We start from the raw sequence: 20627 nt of genomic DNA on the forward strand, positions 1-20627 counted from the left end.
CTATGTAGGCTGCAGATAACTTCCATGCAAAACACATGAACATTTTAACAATACAGAAATAAAATGAAAATAATAAATAAGTATATATATAAAACTAGAATAGAAATTAGGACATGATACAAATGTGAATGCATAATTGTACTAAACTACCTGGTGTGTGTTCACCTGAACTACTTTACAAACAGGAACTCAGCTCCTTGACTCGAATCCGAACAATGGAAACAATAACAAATAACTTTTCTTCGGTCGTTAATATCTCCTGCTCCCTGAATGTGAATCTCTTCAGTCCAGTCGGGCAGCGCTCACTAATATCTCCTCCCCTGATGCTGCGCATCTGTAGCTGCGTTCACAAACTCGATGTCATTAGTCGTTCAGGTGAAGGCAGTGTGGACAACTCAGACTCGTGGGGCACACAGGTGACACATGAAGGCAGCGCGGGCAATTTGCATATAAGAACGGCTCGCAACTGCGAATCGGTTCTCATCGTTCACTTAAAAGAGCCGTTCAAAGACTCGACTCGTTCGCGAACGTCACATCTCTAGTCCCTGCCCGGGACCCGTAGCAGAGAATCACAGACCGCCCTGTAAACGCGACTTTTCTTTTTTAAACCGTCACGCGATCAACGTATTGGGCATGTTTATGCAGGTGCGTGTTTGAAGTCTGCTAGAATAGTCTGCAGCCTTGTCTGGCTGCTCGTTTAACCAGCAGACAGCATGAGGAGAGGCTACAAACTGGAAGAGGTCCTTGCTCCAGTCTTGCAGTCCTCTGAGGAGAATGGAGAGGATTTTGAAAGCAGTGAAGTCTCAGGTGAGAGCGAAGGATCTGGGGTTGAATTCCTGCCGGGGACAGAGGGGTCCAGCAGCTCAGAGGAGGAAGAGGAGGAAGATGAAGAAGCAAAGGAGGATGACACCTCTCCATGGCGCTCTAAAAATGGGGAAATCCTGTGGTCTCCCACACATGAAGAGGTCCTGCCATTCTTTCCCCCTCCTATTTTGACCCCAGGGCCGACCCACATGGCCATCGCCAGGATCAGCAGCCCTGAGACTGCATTTGACCTGTTTTTCACGGAGGACATCCTGCAGCTAATCCTGCACTTCACAAACCTGCAGGGGAGGAGGACAAGCAAACACTGGAAAGATGTGAGTAAGGAGGAACTGCGGGCCTACCTGGGGCTGCTGATCTTGGCAGGCATGTTCAAATCACAGCACGAATCCACTAAGAGCCTGTGGAACAGGGAGACGGGGGTGGGGCGTGCAATTTTTGCAGCATCAATGTCTCAGAAGAGATTTATACAAATCAATCTGGCCCTGAGGTTTGATGACCAACTGTCAAGGCCAGAACGCCACAAGAGAGATAAGATGGCCCCGATCATAGACCTCTGGAGCAAATGGAGCACCCGCCTCCCCAAGCTCTTTAACCCAGGGAGAGACATTTGCGTCGATGAGCAGCTGGTCCCTTTTAAGGGCCGCTGTTCATTCAGGCAGTATATGCCCTCCAAGCCTGGAAAATATGGGCTGAAGATTTGGGCTCTCAGCGATGTGCAGACCTCCTATGCATGGAGGCTCCAGGTATACACAGGGAAGTCTGACACCACCACACGACGAGAGATCAACCAAGGGATGCGGGTGGTGCTGGAGCTCACGGATGAACTTGAGGGCCACACAGTCACCACTGACAACTTTTTCACATCTTTTCCCCTGGCAGAGGAATTACAGAAGAGGAGGATGGCCCTGTTGGGGACACTGAGATCAAACAAACCTGAGCTCCCCCCCCAGCTGCTCAATATCAAACACAGAGAGGTGCTGTCCTCTGTGTTTGGATTCAGCCACAACAAGACTGCTGTGTCTTATGTCCCAAAGAAAGGAAAAAATGTTCTGCTCCTCAGCACAAGACATCGGGAGCCAGAGGTCCAGGAATCTGGCAAAAAAAAGCCCCAGATCATCCTGGACTACAACAAGTGCAAGGGGGCTGTGGACCATCTAGACCAGGTAAGCACAATCATACGCGGGGCGTGCAATTTTTTTTATATATACAATCAATTATTTACCAATTGATTTACTGTTACTCATTATGTATGATTGTCTGATATAGCCATAGACAATTTACTTAATTTTATTCTGTATTTTTGTATTTATCAAAATAATAAGAAGGATGTGTATAAATGGATTCATGTCTTTTCCTTTTGCAGGTTTGTGGCACCTACTCCTGCCGTCGACAGACGCGGAGGTGGCCCATGTCCCTGTTCTATCACATGCTCGACGTATCGTGCTACAACGCATACGTCCTGTTCACTGCCGTGGACCCCAGCTGGAACAGCGCCAAAAACTACAGGCGGCGTCTGTTCTTGGAGCAGGTCGGTAGAGCGCTAGTCACCCCGGCCATGGCTAAGAGGAAGCATTTGCCAAGAGGGCCATTTGCAGCCAGCCTGGTCCTACAAGCCCAGGGCCAGGTCCACGGTCAAGAGGAGGAGGAGGAGGAAGAGGAGGAGGAGGAACCACAGCCAGGGCCCTCTAGAAAGAGGAAGCAGTGTGCTTTGTGCACGCAGCGCAGGAGGGTCTGGAAGCAGTGTGCCAAATGCGGCACACATGCATGCAGCATGCACCTCAAAATAATCTGTCATTCATGTTTGTAAGTGTAAGTGTTTTGTGGGAGTTTGTTCATTGTTCCAAAAACAATAACGCATCAAAATCAATGTTATTATCACTTATTGACCTAGTCAAGGCTGTAATAACTTCATCCCAAATATTCCTCTTTGCACCTTATTTTTGGAAAATATAGCATATTTACTGTTTTTCACACTGAAAAAATCTGAAGTTGTTGAAAAGATTTGATGCGGTGAAAGTGAAAACAAATATTTATTTTTAACATTTTTATGACACTTTTATGAGAGGGCCCGTTTAGGGCCTAAGGGTAAAGAGTGGTTAAATGTGCGGGATAGTTGAAACTCAGCTTCTAACCATCCTCTGCAGCCATTATGACCATTTTCTGATATGATGATGCATGTAACTTCAGCTGTTGTTGCTTTTACTGTGTTGAGTTATTAGCTGTGCATTAGTGCATAGACCTGAAATCAGAATACCTTGATCGGAATGAATTTGGAGTGAATTTAGTGAAATATGACATTGAAATGAACAGATAAATGGAGCAAAAATGAATATTCTTTCCACAATTCACCGAGAGGATTTTTAGATATTATGATTTTGCCATATTTCATCAGAGCAACAATACATTTCAGTCATTCAGGCGCTGCGTGATGGTTTTGATGCAGGTGTTGCATCCAACCAGGTAAGTAAAGTACACTTTATTACACTGGTAGCAACAGTTTCATGAAAATGAAAAAAGAATCTTTCTGACCTGCAGAGGCTGGCACGAGCCACTCAAATATCTCCCCTGACAGTCGGCTGTGCCTGAAACCTTTACTGTAAGAGAGGAGAAAGGTCAATGGATTTATTGAGCTGTCCTGTCACTGCATCTCTCCCTGCTGTGATGTGGAGGGATGGAGGGGAAGGATGCTGGGGACCAAAGGTCCATCCCTGCATCTCTGTCCATGGCGGCCCTGACACGTGAAGGGTGCTCCCAGCTATCTTGAAGTTTTAAGGGGGGAGGGTTGGACTGTTATGTACTTGTAAACACTGGAGCCTCGTGCTCTGTCACCCCTAAACAGCTGTGTCTTTCTGTTACTAAAGGAGGGTGAGATACAGTGCTGTGAAAAAGTATTTGCCTCCTTACAGATTTCTTCTGTTTTTGCTTTATTGTCACACTTAAATGTTTCAGATCATCAAACAAATTTTAATATCAGACAAAGAAAACCTGAGTAAACACAAAAAGCCGTTTTTAAATGATGATTTCATTTGTTAAGGGAAAAAGGCTATCCAAACCAACCTGGCCCTATGTGAAAAAGTAATTGCCATACTTTTTCACAGCACTGTAAACTGCTGTGGCAGCGCAAGTGTCCAGTTAGAGTGACTGATGCAGGCGGTGGAAGGGCTTTATAAGATAGTGCCAGCAGAGGGAGGCCCACAGAGTTTAGGTTACTGCAACTGACTCTGTTTGTTAGTCCCAGCACCTCCAGCTTCAGGGTCCAGGGAGAAAGGGACACACAAGTTCCCTTGCTGAGTCACACTGGACCCTTGGGTCCCAGGGCTTTGGTACCTGATATTCTGGGTTTATTACCAGTGGTGTTATTACCCTATGTGGTTCATGGGATTTATGTGATATTTGACTGATGGTCACACACGTCGTGATTTTGATTATTTAGTTAGCCAAGCATTTGGTAAAAATGTTTTGCTGGCAAAGCTCCAGAATGGAGTTAAAGATGCACAGGGAGAATGGCCATCCTGTCTGTGTTTATAAAAGAAAACTCATATAACAGTCATGCTGCTTCAGGGATAATAACTGTTTTTACTGTTTTACTGACACCAAACTAGCTCTAACAGACAAGTGACACAATGAAAGTGCTCATCTCTCCATGGTTGTCTCCTCAGCAGGGAGCAGGGGAAGAAGGCTGAGGTGTATCCTGCACCTGCTTAAGAGCTCCAGGAGGAGGGCGGGGGGCTGGTATGTGTGATTATTTGAGTGTATTGTGTGTTATTGGTTAATTAGAGATATTTATTATATTCTGTTTTGGAATGGTGTCATGTCATTTTTTAATAGCCATATGTTTTTGTCCCACCTGCCTAACCACCTGTATGGAATCAGATTTGTTTCAAAAGTTTCAAGCAAAACTTATTAAAAGTCAATCAAAATAAATGGATTTGAGAGATAGAGCAAAAAATTATAACCTTCAAAGTAAAAAATGTCTCTTGAAAACAAATAACTCTCTCTCTCTCTTTTGGTTACGCTTCTGGCTTTTTCATTTGCGCTGCCAGATTCTTTGTTTGAGTTTTGACACAAACTTATCGCGTGGGCGGACTCTTTCAAGGGCGCGTTCCTATTGGCTGTTGAGTTTTTGAGCGACACGGCTGTGACCCGGAGGTTGTTCCCCTGTTTGCTTGAATTGACTCCTGGGGATCACTTTAATCTTGAAGCAGTTGCTTGTATGCCCCCCTATGCTTCCTCTTCATGCATGCCTTGCATGGCGAATGAAAGATTCTTTCTCCCGCTTGGTGATTAGAAAAAGTTCAAAAAACTTTATAGATCCCCAGGAGTCAATTCAAGCAAACAGGGGAACAACCTCCGGGTCACAGCCGTGTCTCAAAAGCTCAACAGCCAATAGGAACGCGCCCTTGAAAGAGCCCGCCCACGCGATAGGTTTGTGTCAAAACTCAGACAAAGAATCTGGCAGCGCAAAGCCAGAAGCGTAACCAAAAGAGAGAGAGGGCGAGAGCAAAACGACATCCTTGAACAAAATAAAAGACAGAGTTATTTGTTTTCAAGAGACATTTTTTATTTTGAAGGTTATCATTTTTTGCTTGAGTTAATTTTTTTCTCTCTCAAATCCATTTATTTTGATTGACTTTTAATAAGTTTTGCTTGAAACTTTTGAAACAAATCTGATTCCATACCTGTCCTTCACCGTGCACTGTGGAAGAGGGGGTGGGACGAGCAGTGTTGCCAGGTGTACGATAATTATCGTATTTGTACGATAATTTTGCCCTCTGTACGATCAATAATCCAAAAAAGGCCAAAAGTACGATCATTTGACAGTTTCTGTGAACGTGTGGTTCCAATCAGCCTTGCTCAAATCTGCCATACAGTTTTTGTGAACTCTGAAGGCATCTCTTATCATGTGACATTTCCAACCAATCGTAATTGGTTTAGCGTGAGATACGAGCACCTGGATACATGTGACGTTGGTCTCGGAATGACGAGCATGATTGGCTTATCGTGCCCCATTAAATAATTGATTTGTTTTATTATTGAGTAATAGTTGGCAGCAGGCACTTTTTAAGTTTGAAGATGTGCAGTTATTTGTCATTTTTGAGGACAAAGAGAGAATGTTCTGAATTATTCATTGTGACTGTGAATACAGGACGGTCATCACGGACTTTGTCGACTGGTGTGGACGAAACAACCTCCTAGTCAACGCCAGCAAGACGAAAGAGATGGTGGTCGACTTCCACAAGAAACCCTCCATCACTGCACCAGTGAGCATCCAGGGACTTGGCATCGAGAGAGTGAGGACATACAAGTACCTGGGTGTTCACCTTAACAATAAACTGGACTGGACAGACAACACTGACTCTCTCTACAAGAGGGGTCAGAGTCGTCTATACCTGCTGAGGAGGCTAGGATCCTTTGGAGTGAGCAGACCACTCCTGAGGACCTTCTTCGAGACTGTGGTGGCATCTGTGGTCTCATATGCAGTGGTGTGTTGGGGAGGGGGGTGCTCTGAGCGGGACAAGAACAGGCTCAACAGACTAATTAAGAGAGCCGGCTCGGTCTGTGGCTGCCCCCTGGACCCCATAGAGGTGGTGGGAGAGAGGAGGACCTTGTCCAAACTGTCCTCCATCTTGGACAACACCTCCCACCCTCTGCATCAGACTGTGGGGGCCTTAAGCAGCTCCTTCAGTCACAGACTGATACACCCCAGGTGTAAGAAGGAGCGCTTCCGCAGGTCCTTCATCCCGACTGCAGTCAGACTGTACAATGCTGCATTATAGTCTGCTGCACCAACCACCACCACCACCTGTGCACTTTACTATAACATAAACTGTACAATAATTCTCACCCCACTTCACTTCACCCTGTTGTTGTTTGTCTCTGTAATTACATTTCTTTGTGTACATAGGTTTTTACCACTGTATATATTATATTATATTCTGCTATTTAATTTTTCTAATTCTATTATATTCTGCTATTTAATTTTTCTAATTCTTAACTGTGTGCTTTTATTTTTCTATCTGTCCCTTTGAGCTGCTGTAACAGCAAAGTTTCCCCACTGAGGGATCAATAAATAAATATCTATCTATCTATTGAAAAAAGATTGTTCATTTAAGTAATTCAAATAGTATTCAAATGTTGGAATGCAAAAATTAATTTCACTAAGTGAAGCCAGATTTACTCTTTATTTTCTTTTCAGTTATTATGAATACTGTTTCAAAAAAGTTAACCTGCTGTGTCAGTTCCCTAACGGTGGGTGGCCTCATGATTTAGCTCATTAGTACCATTTGTCATTTGTTTATGGGGGACACATTAGTGTAACACAACTAAGTTGGAGCACACAGCAGTGGATGAGGACGCTTTTAAACACATATAGAACCACTATATTTGACTATCGCGCAACAGTAAGCTTGTTATTTTGGTTATGACGGGTGTACGATAATTTACCCCAAAATATGATAATTTCGAGTTTGTGGTGTGGTAATTCTGCATTTCCCACCTGGCAACACTAGGGACGAGTTATCTGTGTGCATCTCAGGTAGCTGAGATCCTGAGCTCCTACTGACTGACGTCACCAAGTCATATTTGTCATATTGATGTGGTCATCATGAAAAGCCCTCAGGTGTGGCTTTTAGAGAGCGGAGAAAAGAGGAGGCGGAAAAGAGGTCCCAGTGTAGAGGTATGTCGTCTTTTTAGAACATTAAAAAATGCTGTTTGACTTCATTTGTACAGCTAGAGGCTAGCTAAGTTGAAATAAAGCAAAATTGCCTAATAGTTCTATTGTGGATACTGCAGCTACTGTGTAACTATAGAATTCTAGTGCAACCTCTGTTATTTTAGTAATGCATAACCACTACTAGATAATTGATGTTATATTGAACACATCAGTAGTAGTCTGTCTGCTGCAGCTCCATGTTTTGCTTGTACTGTACATTCTAGTTTTATGTTGTCTTGTTTGCACATTCTGCTTCTATAAGGCCCCTTGTTACCAAGTATTCACTGACCATAGCACCATCTCCATTTATGTTGTTGAAAACAGATTTGCTGTCACTGGGACTGACTTTGAGTTAAACCTACACTGTAACTTTTGTATTCCGTTTTTATATTATATTGCACTGTTTTGTATTGTTTGAACATTGCACCTTTTTATTATTCATATTGTGGGAGCTGTCAGGACTTTCTAAATATTTGCACAAAACCTGAACAGGAACAGGTTTTATTTATGTTCTTTTATGTTATTTTAGTGTGTGTTTGTTTGTGTGTTGGTGTGTTTGATTAACAATTAAACCTTTAAGGTCTGTCATACGGCTGTTGTCCATTAATGACTGGGGTGGTGTGTGCGTGCGGAGGGGTGGCGGGCGCCAAACCATAATGTCGCCTAGGGCACCAGAGCCGGCTCTAGCCAGATAGTACTAACACACACATAGCCTGACAGTGCAAACAGGAGAACACACACACTGCAGTGATAGCGACCACTAAGGTACAAATGTGATTTCTGCTGTTTTCAGACAAAACAATGATCCTTATCGTAGTTTTAGAACCAGTCTGCCCAGCTCTATGCGTGTGAGTGCTCTCTCTGTCGCACCCTGGCACTGCATGCCATCAGCTTCACAGCGTGACGCTGACTCAAAGATGCAGTAGATCTCAAGTTCAGGCTGACGTTCATTACAACTGCAGTGGCGAGCTGCCAAAACAGCAGCCACCCATGTGTTCACCTGCATGCCAGCAAACACTACACCTCGTCTGACCACCTGAGGAGGAGGGAGTGTGATATATGAAAGCCACATGTCACAAAGACAGCAAGATGTGACAAGCCTGCAAATTTGAGGGTATTAGTGGCATTATTAGGGCATGGGTTGAGGGTTAATTCATCAATCAATATTTATTTATATAGCGCCAATTCATAGCAAATGTTATCTCCAGACTCTTTCCATAAAGAGCAGGTCTAGACCAAACTCTTTAATTAGAGAGAGACCCAACGATTCAGGAATTCAACATTAAGGATTCAAGAATCCCCACATGAGCAGCATCAGATATTAGATTCAATTTTCAATTTATTTTCAATTCAATTTATTTGTATAGCCCAATATCACAACAGAGTGTCTCACAGTGCTTTACAAAGTTCACTGAAATAAACAAGTGTAAGCGAACAAACAATCTAATAAAGAGTCCAGCAGTCGATGAGGCCAATGGATCAGTCCGGTGGACACAGTGGCAGGAAGAACTCTGGAACAGACCCAGGCTCAGAGGGGGGGGGCTTTCTGTCGGGGTCCGTGTTGGGTGGAGGTTGGACAGAGAGAGAAAAAAAACAAACACCAGCTATAGCACTGACAATAGGAATGTGAATAAATTAGCAATATGGTAGCACTGAAAAACATGACGAGTGGCTGACGATCCGCAGCAGTGATTCATGAAGCCAGAGAACCACAGCAGGAGAACCAGGACCAGGATCCACAGGAACCAGAGAACCACAGCAGGAGAACCAGGACCAGGATCCACAGGAACCAGAGAACCACAGCAGGAGAACCAGGACCAGGATCCACAGGAACTAGCGAACCACAGCAGGAGAACCAGGACCAGGATCCACAGGAACCAGAGAACCACAGCAGGAGAACCAGGACCAGGATCCACAGGAACCAGAGAGATGAGAAAAGCACAGAAAGGCTCTGGGGAAGATACCAAGTTAGTAACAGACATTAAAGAGACATGAGACATCAGGATGGAGAGGAAGAGGAGGAGAGAGGAGCCCAGTGCATCATGGGAGTCTCCCGGCAGTCTAAGCCTATAGCAGCATAACTAGGGGCTGGTCCAAGGCCTGATCCAGCCCTAAACTATAGGCTTTATCACTAAGGAAGGTTTTTAGTCTACTCTTAAATGTAGAGAGGGTGTCTGCCCCCCGAACCCACACACACACACACACACACACACACACACACATAAATACACTCCCTGTGTTTCCTTGGAAACAGTGTTTGAGCTGCTACAAAAATAGGGAATTGTGTATTAAAAAGACTGTCCCTTTGGGACAGACTGCTGAGACCTGATATTAACTTCAGGTCAGTGGTGGAAGAAGTATTCACATCTTTAACTTAATACCACAGTGTAAGAATACTACAAATAAATCCAAATTATCCAATCCAAATTAAGTAAAACTATAAAAAACGATTACTATCAAAATATACTTAAGCACCAACTTACTTTGCAGAATGGCCCATTTCAGAATAATCTATACTGTGTTTGTGATGGTCACACCTACAGCCTCATGTGAGTATTAAAGTAATAAATTATTAAATTATTAGAGTAATTCTGATTCTGATTCAGATTCTGAATGTCGGTAACCTTCTGGGACTCAACTTTTCTCTTTACTTACATTTGATCATTTGCTTTTCCTAATTTGACCTTATTGTCATCACACACACATAGCACATACATTAGTTAACAGATAAACGACGACACATAGCTTTTGTTTCATTCATCATTGCCATTTTATTGTTCTTTGCAGTAGATCAGTTTGTATTTGTTGGTAACAACCAGTGTGAGGTGTGCAGCTGCTGCTGGTGCATGGACAGACATGTTGGCAGGCTGGAAGAAAAGGATGGAGGCCCAGAAGCCAAACTCCTAAACACAGGGAGTGGCCAATCAGGCCATACCAAGTTTCTCTCCCATCAAGGGGGGGGACTGAGAAAGTTCATTGTACAGATTATGTATTTCTTTGGACTATGTTAGGTCGTTCATTTGCTTTGGTTTATTTATTATTTGGTTACTGTTCAGTCTAGCTGTCCTGTTTAGTTTTGAGTTTAGTTAGTAGGGTTTGTCTCTGGTTTCCCCTTGTGTGTCCAATGGTCTGATCGGCCATTGTATATGCCCCCCTTTACATATGCCCCCCTTCAGACAATGAATAACACAATAGCAAACACAGCTGTAATAATATAAAGTAGGTCTTCATAGGAGGAGTTAGAATTGCTGTATCTTAATTTAATAAACAATTCAAATGTCCTTGTATCTGCTGATAATTACAGTATAGCAACATATTCAGAGAATTACTGGAACAGAACGTGGTGTCTTTGAGAAGGTACTTTTATGTCATCATCACACAAAGTAATTTTTGATAAAATGATCCCCATCAACAGTAAAAACAAGTAAGTATATGGTGTGTGTGTGTGTGTGTGTGTGTGTGTGTGTGTGTGTGTGTGTGTGTGTGTGTGTGTGGCTCTACATGAGCATCTAATAGGAGTACTTGAAGTTTTTGGTATCTCTGGAGCTTCTGATGATTCTGATCTCCTCTGTGTTTCCTGTCCACGTGTATGTGCATATGAATGTGTGTGTATGTAGGGAGGTGTTAAGCCCACTGTGCATGCAGATAAGTGTTGTGTCTGGACGGCCGGAGGAATGCAGCGGGTACTATACATTAAAATCCAGGCAGTGTTTCCATGACTGCTTTTGAAGTGGTGGTTTCCTGGAGCAGTGTTGCTGAACTCATTCCTCTCTTTTTGTGTTGATATAATTCCTAATTCCTCCTCTTACTTGTTGGAATGTTCATTGAAGAAAGAGACAACAGCGGCCAGTGAATGAGGCTTGACCTGCCAGTGAGTGAGCATAAATTAGCCTCGCAGGAGGAGAGCTGGGATTCAAATCAAATAGCTGCAAAAACATGGAGGTTATGACTAGATTGTGTGTCACTAAAGTAGTAAATGCCAGTTTGCACTTAAAACACCCTGTTGGTAACCACTACCTGATTCTCACACACACACAGAGGCAGAGGCTCTTTGTAGAGACTTTTAAGTCACTCTCAGCGGATCCATGGCAACCACTTGTTGAAGCCTCACTGCTTGTTGCTAAGTGATGGGATGTATTGGACCAGAAAATCCCTCCATTGACATTCCCTCCACCCCTTCTCCACCCATTCCTTTCCTTGCCCCATCCCTACCCGCCTATGGACTGCAGCCAAAGAATCCCACATATATGCTCTAAGCTCTGCTCCACAGTGGAAACTGTTCCCCTCTCATCCTGGTTTTACACGTACTGTTGACCAAAAGCAGTGAAGCTGATATTCTAACTTTCTGTTACTGAGAAAGTGAAATACACATGTTCCACAAATGTTTCACAGCAGCAGATGAACCGTGCCGACCCTGGGTTCTTCAGATTCAGTTTCTCAGTAAACGTTTGGTTCACACACTTCTACCCCAGACGACAAACTTTTTGAGGAATCTTTGAGGGGCTCGGGAAGTTCCTAAGGGGGTCCCTGGAGTCCCTCTGGGGTTCTGTGGGTCCAGGAAGGAACTACAGAGGCTAAACTATGACTTTACAATACGATTTAGAAGAACTCTCTCTGTACACAGCTGAGCATTGTGACCACAGAAAAGTCTCATAATGAATCCACACAATAACTAAACTGTCACCTGAGAAATGTGCTCCAGTCAGATATAGTTTCTGGAGTTATTAGTGTTCGCCGACCTCCTGCATCTGTTCACCATGCTCCCCCCCCCCCGTTGATCCTAGTGCCCTCATGTGCCCCCTCCTCCTCTCTCCCCTCCCCTCGGTGACCGATTAGCCGGTGCGGGGACTCTCCCATTTCCATGAGAAAGGCGGCGGTCGGTGAAAGGGTTAAGCCTGAGGACGAAGCCCCAAAAAGCAGCTCTAATTTTCTGCCCGGCGGGGAAGTGGGGGGAGCGGGGAGAGGGAACAAAGACGCCCGGGGGAGGAGCGGAGACTCCGGCTTTACTATATGCACCTGCGGCCTGAAAAGCCCCGGACAATGCGCCTCCGACACGGCCAATTACGAGCGGGCCATCCACCCGCTTTTTCTGTGGAGAGACGTGGGGGAGGAGGCGGGGGAGTGAAAGGGAGGAGGAGGGGAACGGGGAAAGTGAATTTAAAGAGGGTAAAGATAAGAAAGTAAATAATCGAGCTTTAAATCATTCTCGGCATTATAGACCACCGCCCCCCATTCACCCTCACCCATCACATCTTCCCACCCCGGCAACACACCCGTGTTCTCCCGCTAATGTTCACTTTTGTCCGCAGCTTTATTCTGAGCGGCAGCAGGCAGAGAGGACTCTGTGGAGGTGGTGACTGCTGATGGATGGATGAGGTCATGTTTTAAGGAACAGAGGAGAAACAACCAGCTCTAATAATTCACCTGAGCAGGGGAAGAAATGGTTCTATTAGTCAGTCAGTCACGTTTTATACTAGCATAATAATAATAACTGAGCAATAATGTCAGAAAACCACGTATTTGTGTAATATGATCACATTCTACTGTAAGTGTGTATAAGGAGAAATATGGAAACAGGCTAAGGACCATACAAGTCATTTATCTGTTTAATGTTTTATTCAGTTCAGTAAAAATCATGCAGCCTATACTTAAGGCCTACATTCAATCATTTTGATAATCATCCTGTGGTGCTGTGGTTGTCACTGGTTCCTGTTCATTTCTCTGTGGGATATGAACACCTAGAAGCAGGAAACTTCTTTAGCCTTGATAAAAACATCCAAATGTGCAAGTCTGTTGGCTCCAATACCTGGACAGAAAGAGGAAGATATCAACAGCTGCCACCAGATTTCTGAGGAGGAAACTGACTGCAAAAGACCTGCAGTAAGATTTGGTGGCAGCAGTGACTGAGGTTTCAGCTCCCACAGTGAGGAGCATACTAAACACTGAAGGCCTCCATGACCGAACTCCATGATGTTTACCACTGCTGAACCACAAGAACAAGACAAGCTGGCTCCAATATGCTTGAAACCATAGAAATAAGCCTCAGAAGTTTTGGGATTCTGTTCTGTGGAGCGGTGAAACAAAACTTTAAGGGGCGTAGGATCAGCGGAAGAATGAGGCATACGCTGAAAAGAACACCCTGTCTACAGTGAAGCATGGTGGTGATGCTCTGGGGCTGCTTTTCTTCTTCTGGCTCTGGAAACCTGCAGCGTTTGGAGGACAAGATGGATTCAATCAAGTATCAGGAAATCCAGGAGAAAACGTCATGCTGTCTGTGAGGAAGCTGAAGCTTTGGCGTCACTGGACCTTCCAACAGGACAATGATCCCAAACATACCTCACAGTCCACCAAGGCTTCAGAAAAAGTCCTGGAAGATACTAGAGTGGTCGTCACAGTCACCTGACCTGAATCCCATAGAAGATATCTGGTGGGATTTGAAGAAAGCTGTCGCAGCAAGCAAACCCAAGAATATTAGAGAGCTAGAGGCTGTTGTCATTAAAAGTGGCATATTGTGCTGAATTTGGAGAAACCACCTTTTAATAGTTGCGTTGAGCTATTTGCTCTCTAATTGTTCTTGAGCTGTTCATTGAACACAGCTGAAGGTTTGTAAATGTTGCCAATGCACCTATTTTGAAGAGGTGGTTGAATAATTTTGAGTGCAACTGAATGTTATTGGAGACATATGTATATATTAGGCCCAGAGCAACACCACCAATACATCAACAGCTGAGTCAACACCCCACAGTGTCTCCAAAACAGGGCTTCATTTCTATTCTTAGACTCCATTAGCTGATGTGATACGAAAAAGCTTGCGAGCGAGTTGCATTTCATTTGATGAAAAAAATCCCAAGATTTGGAAATGTCCGATTTTTAGCAGAGCTCATTGTGTGAAATGATGCTTTTCATCATGTATAAAAGCTTTTGAACTAAAAGCACACAGACAACATTTAATGTGACAGCAGTAATGAAAAAAGATCTGTACTTTATTAATATTGTCATGAATGCCATAACAAAGACTTTTTAATCAAAAAGGAAACAAGACTCTTAGTATAAGAGCCTAAAAATGTATACATTATTTACATGAATGCTACATACAGTAACTCTAGTATACGGCAGCATTTACATACAAGAAAATCCATTCTAAAAATAGAGATACGAGTCAGTATAAAAGTTACGGTTTCAAATAGTCGGGTAGCAACATGTAAACATTCATGCATTACTTTAATAGAACTGCTCTCCTCTTTCAAAAATAAAAGTCAGCCATCTGTTTCCAGTGCATTAAGTTAGTAATAGAATGCTTCAAAGTTAAGAAGTGTCTGAATAATCTACACATTCAATATTCACTTTTTCTAGGATGAAAATTAAAGTTCCCTTTAGGTCCATAGCAGCACCAGTAACCAGACAGCAAACTAGACAGAAAAATAGACAATGACAGTACTGTCGGTTTGAGAGAACCAGGATTAAAAACACTTTTATTATTTTAGAGAGTGATAGAACTACCCCCCAGGTAAAGGTGAAAAAACGGTTTAGAAACAAGATGGAAGGTTTGCTTGAGATTTAATCTGAAACTCACTTTTATACATTCTCTGTACTGGCTGTAAAAACAAACAACTAAACATTAAAAGAATCTGGCAGTCCAGTTTACTTGGTGGAAGACATAACGTGTGAGACTTAAATCTGCTGTTTGGAATCAAACTGTCGCATTTCATATTAAATTTCATTCACTTAATGAAAAGCCTACAAAAAACAATATAAACTCTTGCCTAGAGCAAAGTGACAAAGAATACACAAAGCGACTCAGAATGCTGCCAGAATAACGCATCTGAACATTTACATCGAAATCTACAACTAATCATAGCCAATAAAACTCATACAGGCAGCAGAAACTGCATCACACCTCTACGCAGACTCAAAACTGTAAATCCAGGGATCTGGTGTGACCGACGACACCGGACCGACTGAATGCAGACAGAAGCCGGTGTGTTCTGTCAGTGTGCTGTGGATGCAGTGCTGATTGTCCAGGTGTTTGTCATCCAACAGGATTTCATCAGTTAAAAATAAAATAGAAAAAATACAAAAGTACTAAATCAAAGCCAAGGCACAAAGAGTTCATTTTAAAAACAGCTCTGTCATTCAAGTTGTGCACATCCTTCCCGTTTTGCCCAGCGGCACCCAGCTGTTCTCCAGGTCCCCGACAACAAACTACCAGCAACCACACTTCAGCTCAGGTGATCTGTTCGTCACCAGCTGAGAGACTGTGAGCCGTTGAGACTGTAGACAGCAGGGCCTGGCTCCATGGTGAACTGGCACAGTTAGTGGCTTCTGTCTTCCACTGACTGGGTACGATGGAACAGGCATGAGTATGGGTGTAAAAAAAGGTTAAGGATGGTATTAAGGAGTCTTCTGACGTATTATGGATAAGTTCTAAAAATACAAAAAAGGCAAAGCAACATTCCTAACATGTACACAACAAACAGATGATGGCCCATATTCACTGCTGCCCTTCGTAGAAACAAGTCTGCTGGAGGGTGGTGGGCAGGGCACAAGTCTCAACTCTGTACATTTGGTGGTGGGTGTGTGTGGTATTTATCTGAACTCATGTGGCACCAAAGAGGTAGTAAAACAGTGCGTCAAATCATGTAAAAATTGTAGCCATCAGTTGTGTGTCTGTGGTTACAGGTGTATCTGTGAGAGCTGTGAGACTACTGGATGCAGGGGAAAAGGTGTTCCCCCCCCCTCGCATCTTGTGTCTTTGCCTTGCCAGTCTAAAGTCATTAACAACTGACTCCATCTCTCATCCAGCCAGCTCTGCGTCACGAGCACTTCCGGCCCTCCCACTCAGCTCGCCCTCTGCTTGTGTCCTAAATGTGTGTGAGTGGGACGGTTCCAGTGAGGTAGTGCTGCTGAACGCTGGTGTAGCCCCTCTGTGCTGTCGTGGGGTCACCTGCATCCCCTCCTGGTCCAGGAATGTACATGCTGATCATGTCCCTGAGGTCACCCTGTAAAGGGCCCCGGTGGTGGTTTGGCGTCCCTGTTGGAGGCGAGTGGGACACTGGTTCTGCTTTCACCATGGACATGGTAACAGGGCTCGGCTGCTGGGGGCTGCTGCTGTAGGACATGGGGCTGTGGAGAATAACAGAAGATAGAGGTTAGACGCCACCTGAGGGGTTAGAACATGAATAAACATCTACTGAATGGGGAAATCATGCCAAGACAGGAAATCAGACCATTCATGCATCCATTAGTCTATCTTCCATTATGACTTTGGATTGATTTCATACATGCTGAAGCTCCATGCATGCGTTAACACAGCTAGTTAGGTTGACAGGGGTTCTTTTTTAGTGCTTTACCCAGATTATCATTCACATGGCTGTTAATAATTAGGTCACCAGGAAAAAAACACAAACATTTCATTTCATCTTCTGCAAAATTACTTTTCTAAGGTTTGATACTTTGGCACATTTTACTCCCCCTGTTCTGAAATCTGGAATGATGGTAATGAGGACGTTTACACTGCGATGTGTTGCTACTTTCCACAAGTTTGGATACGTCTTCCAAGAACGGAATTATCAACAAAAAGGCAATAAGTGTGTATGCCTGGGTTCAAACCACGACAGATTAATAATAATGAGCACCTGCATTTTGAGACCGAGTTGAGAACAGCTTATGTTTTCTCTACAGATCAATGCCAGCCGAGTTTACACAGCCGCCTACAAACTGTGGGTCTTCAGTCAAACACCTCTGCTTTTTCACTAATCTGAGCACAAAACAGAAGTCTGCAACAGGAGAATTAAACACACCTTAAAAAGGTAGGGATGCCAACATGTCTTTAGCAAAATGTAGATTTAAGTTACAATGAATGTGTAAATCGTTTTTCCATTAGTGAGCAAATGAAACCTGATGATGCAGTGCTCGTTTTAATAAGACTGGGTCTCAGTGGGGAGTCATTTCTCATTTCAAATGAACAGTTAACTTAGCATAGGCTCCCAGCCGACACAACAGGGGAATAGAAGTTAAGAAGGGAGGCCATCCGACTCCCTGCTCTCTAGATTTCACCCCACAGGCCATCGAACAGGGCTAATCAGCTCTTGTTTTTTTATATTACAACAGAAAATAGAAAGAAAAACGCATTTGACTTCTTTCCCCAAGATCAGTTGCATTTTTTTTTTTCCATATGATCTCAAACTCACAATCCAAAAAGATGTGGCACCTCACAAGTGGTTCTGACCAATCTTGTTGTTACTTTTAAACTTTTTGAAAACATGGTCTCAGACCCCAGTTACTGTGACAACGGTTGGGCATTAATGTGGTCTTCAACAGGACGCAAAGCTTTTAGCATCTAAAACTGACAAAGCATATTTCATGGAAGGTTTAATAAGTCAAAAAGCTCCAAATGATGAGATACTGAAATAAATTCAACATCAGACATCAGAACATTTATCCAAGTGTTCGGTCTTTGAGCCAATGGCAGGAGCCAAAGACACCGAGGGATAAGTGGGGACAATGGTTTAGCAGGCATGGGACCACACACAGAGCAGTCCTGCCATCAAGTCATACTGATCAACATTCCAGACAGGACCCAGCCCAGAGCGGAGCATTACACGCATAACAAGTAGGCAACAAACTGAAGCCTGTTGTTTCATCATATGCAGATTCCTCAGTAACTCAGTGGGACTGAATGCTCTTCATCTCAACATCTCTGCCCGAATAGCGTCTCTTTTTTTAAGTGCTCTCTTGCAAGTCAGGCCATCATACATCAGGCTCACTCTCTAGCTTGAGAGTTTGATTTGTTTTAGAGGTGCATTTTAGACCATTAAGACAGAAAAACACAAAAAGAATTATGCAAGTGTGTGGAGGAGTTATGAAGACAACTGGAATCACAGCCTTGTGAATGGTTTTAACAAACGGTGACTGTTTACCTGGACACACACACAAAATATAGAATGCATCAACCACCTCGATCCAAACGGACACATTTGATCACTGCACATGCTCTCACACTAACTGGAGATGAACCTCTCTCTCCTCCACCGTCATTTAGAGCCTTCCTCCATCTTGTCCATCTTTGGAAAGCTACCATCGGGTCACGTGATAAACAGTTGGCCTTTTGTCCAGTACATTGTACATTTTGATATGAGGGACCTTATCAAAAAAAATAGTGTGTCTGGAGAGATGGAGCATGTTGGAGACCTTAGAAAAGTTCTTGCTGAGTGGGGGCGCTTATCTCATTTCATTAAGCACATACTTCTAATGATATTATCAATGATTCATTTTGGAAGCAACAAAACTAAAACAGTTAAAGACGAATTTATGAAAACCACATGTGATTCTGAGTTAATAGTCCTGATTCCAGTTCAGTTTAATTAAAAAAAAAAAAAACTTTTAGTCCCCAGGGGACAATTAAAAGTGGAAGAGTTTGGACACAAAATGGCGCAAAAATTACGCAAAGTCAGTTTCACCCTTATTTTAAAACTAAATCCGAGTTTAAGCCGCACTTTTTATTCTCACTGCCTGTTTCCTCATTATTTCATATCCGTGGTAGACTGCCCTTGCTGGGCTGCCACTGACACAATAGAACCCAGCCCTGCTCACATGGCCACACTCACTGCTCACCTGTAGGAGTTGGCTCCGTTCATGTAGGTCTGTGCCGCCGTCATTGACGGGGGGTACTGGAGCGCTGACAGGTCGTACCGGTGCAGCTGCTGAGTGTAGCCGAGCGCCTCGCCCTGCATACCGGCGTACCCCCCGGTGGGGCCCCAGCCGTAGCTCTCCATCCTCGGACTACCACCTTGACCTTGCGCCGCCGCCGCCAGCAGGTTCCCTGCTGACAGCGGGTACTTGCCCACCTGAGTGTCCTTCTTCAGCAGGGGCTTTGTCTTGCGGCGCGGCTTGTACTTGTAGTCGGGGTACTCCTTCATGTGGACCGCCCGGAGCCGCTTGGCCTCGTCGATGAAGGGCCGCTTCTCGGCGTCGGTCAGGAGTTTCCACTCAGCTCCCAGTCGCTTACTGATCTCAGAATTGTGCATTTTGGGGTTCTCCTGAGCCATCTTACGCCTCTGTCCCCTGGACCAGACCATAAAAGCGTTCATGGGTCGCTTGACTTTATCCATGGGGTCGCCTCCGGGTGCGCACGCCGTTTTGGAGCTCGGGTGCGAGCTGCTGTTGCTGCCCATGTTCCCCGTCATGTTGCCGGTGACCGGTGACATTCCCTGGGAGGTCTGATGAGAGGGCGGCTGGCCGGTCGGCTTCAGCTCGTGCTCCATCATGCTGTACATGCTGGACAGGTGGAGGAAAGTTAGCAGGAGTTACAGAACAGTTGAAATGCTGAAGCGCGCCGCAGCCTTTTGTCGCCGTCCACCTGGCGTGTGGCCAGGCTTCCCTACAGGTTTAACCGGGTGATCCAAATTAACCAATTACTCCCGACACACCCAGGAGACACAGCACACTGCTTCTGTTCTTCTTCAGTTACAGCCTAAGCCTGATTGTGGCACTCATTATCTTGGTGCTGAAATGCACTGGAGATGTTGTGCGGCGGCCCCTCCTCGGTGCTCTGGACCAGTTCTAGGTAGAAAACCACTTGTTGTCAGACGGCCAGCTCACACACTGAACTCGTCTGCTTGTTCACTCAGAAGTTCTCCTGCTCCCGTGCAGCCGGTCGGCTGTGGACCAATGGGAGAGCGACAGGCTCGGCTGTCATTTGCAAATGAAAAGCCTCCGACAGTGCGCGAGACACTTGTTGATAACAGAGGTGGAGAGAGAGGAGGCATTCCAGAGAGACAAGCATCTTAATAATCAATTCTACTGATCAGATTGTTATTCCGCAAAGTGTAAAAGTCACATTCTTCTATTTCTCAATGACAGACTCACATGGGATTTTGTGGGCTTTTCCAAAAACAGCACCCTTAGCATGCCTCAAGTAGGAAAAGACATCCTGTCTGATAGCAAGCAAATCAAACTTCATTTCTGTAACACATTTCATTATAGATGGAGGCACGATGGGAGGCCACAAACACTTTGCGAATGGTGGCGAGCTAAAACATCAGACATGATTAAAACAGACACATTCATGGGAATTCAAGTCATTAAGAAA

General features: G+C 44.3%; 2 protein-coding genes across 2 annotated transcripts; one reads left to right on the forward strand and one right to left on the reverse strand.

The window, feature by feature from the left end:
* Positions 1-713: 713 nt before the first annotated feature.
* On the forward strand, positions 714-7387 carry LOC139222609 (piggyBac transposable element-derived protein 4-like). Its single transcript, XM_070854430.1, has 6 exons — positions 714-1988; positions 2189-2554; positions 3687-3690; positions 4485-4557; positions 5972-6413; positions 7361-7387. Exons 1-6 carry the CDS (start codon positions 714-716, stop codon positions 7385-7387), a joined length of 2187 nt encoding a protein of 728 aa, XP_070710531.1.
* Positions 7388-16301: 8914 nt separating this feature from the next.
* Positions 16302-19812, reverse strand: sox19b (SRY-box transcription factor 19b). The gene is made up of 2 exons (XM_070854561.1): positions 19151-19812; positions 16302-16660 (listed from the first exon to the last, which is right to left on the reverse strand). The coding sequence occupies exons 1-2, from the start codon at positions 19810-19812 to the stop codon at positions 16399-16401; spliced, it is 924 nt and encodes a 307-aa protein (XP_070710662.1). The 3' UTR covers positions 16302-16398.
* Between the last annotated feature and the right edge of the window lie 815 nt (positions 19813-20627).

The sequence above is a fragment of the Pempheris klunzingeri genome, chromosome 23, assembly GCF_042242105.1.
Source record: "Pempheris klunzingeri isolate RE-2024b chromosome 23, fPemKlu1.hap1, whole genome shotgun sequence".
NCBI classification, from domain to species: domain Eukaryota; kingdom Metazoa; phylum Chordata; class Actinopteri; order Acropomatiformes; family Pempheridae; genus Pempheris; species Pempheris klunzingeri.

What these genes read in the sequence shown, in the direction of transcription:
- sox19b (XM_070854561.1), bottom strand. Translation starts at nt 19,812, where the DNA reads ATGTACAGCATGATGGAGCACGAGCTGAAGCCGACCGGCCAGCCGCCC. An exon ending in AACGGAGCCAACTCCTACAG is followed by an intron (nt 16,661 to 19,150) that starts GTGAGCAGTGAG and finishes TATTCTCCACAG; the next exon opens with CCCCATGTCCTACAGCAGCA.
- LOC139222609 (XM_070854430.1), top strand. Translation starts at nt 714, where the DNA reads ATGAGGAGAGGCTACAAACTGGAAGAGGTCCTTGCTCCAGTCTTGCAG. An exon ending in CTGTGGACCATCTAGACCAG is followed by an intron (nt 1,989 to 2,188) that starts GTAAGCACAATC and finishes TTCCTTTTGCAG; the next exon opens with GTTTGTGGCACCTACTCCTG. An exon ending in AGGAGGAGGGCGGGGGGCTG is followed by an intron (nt 4,558 to 5,971) that starts GTATGTGTGATT and finishes CTGTGAATACAG; the next exon opens with GACGGTCATCACGGACTTTG.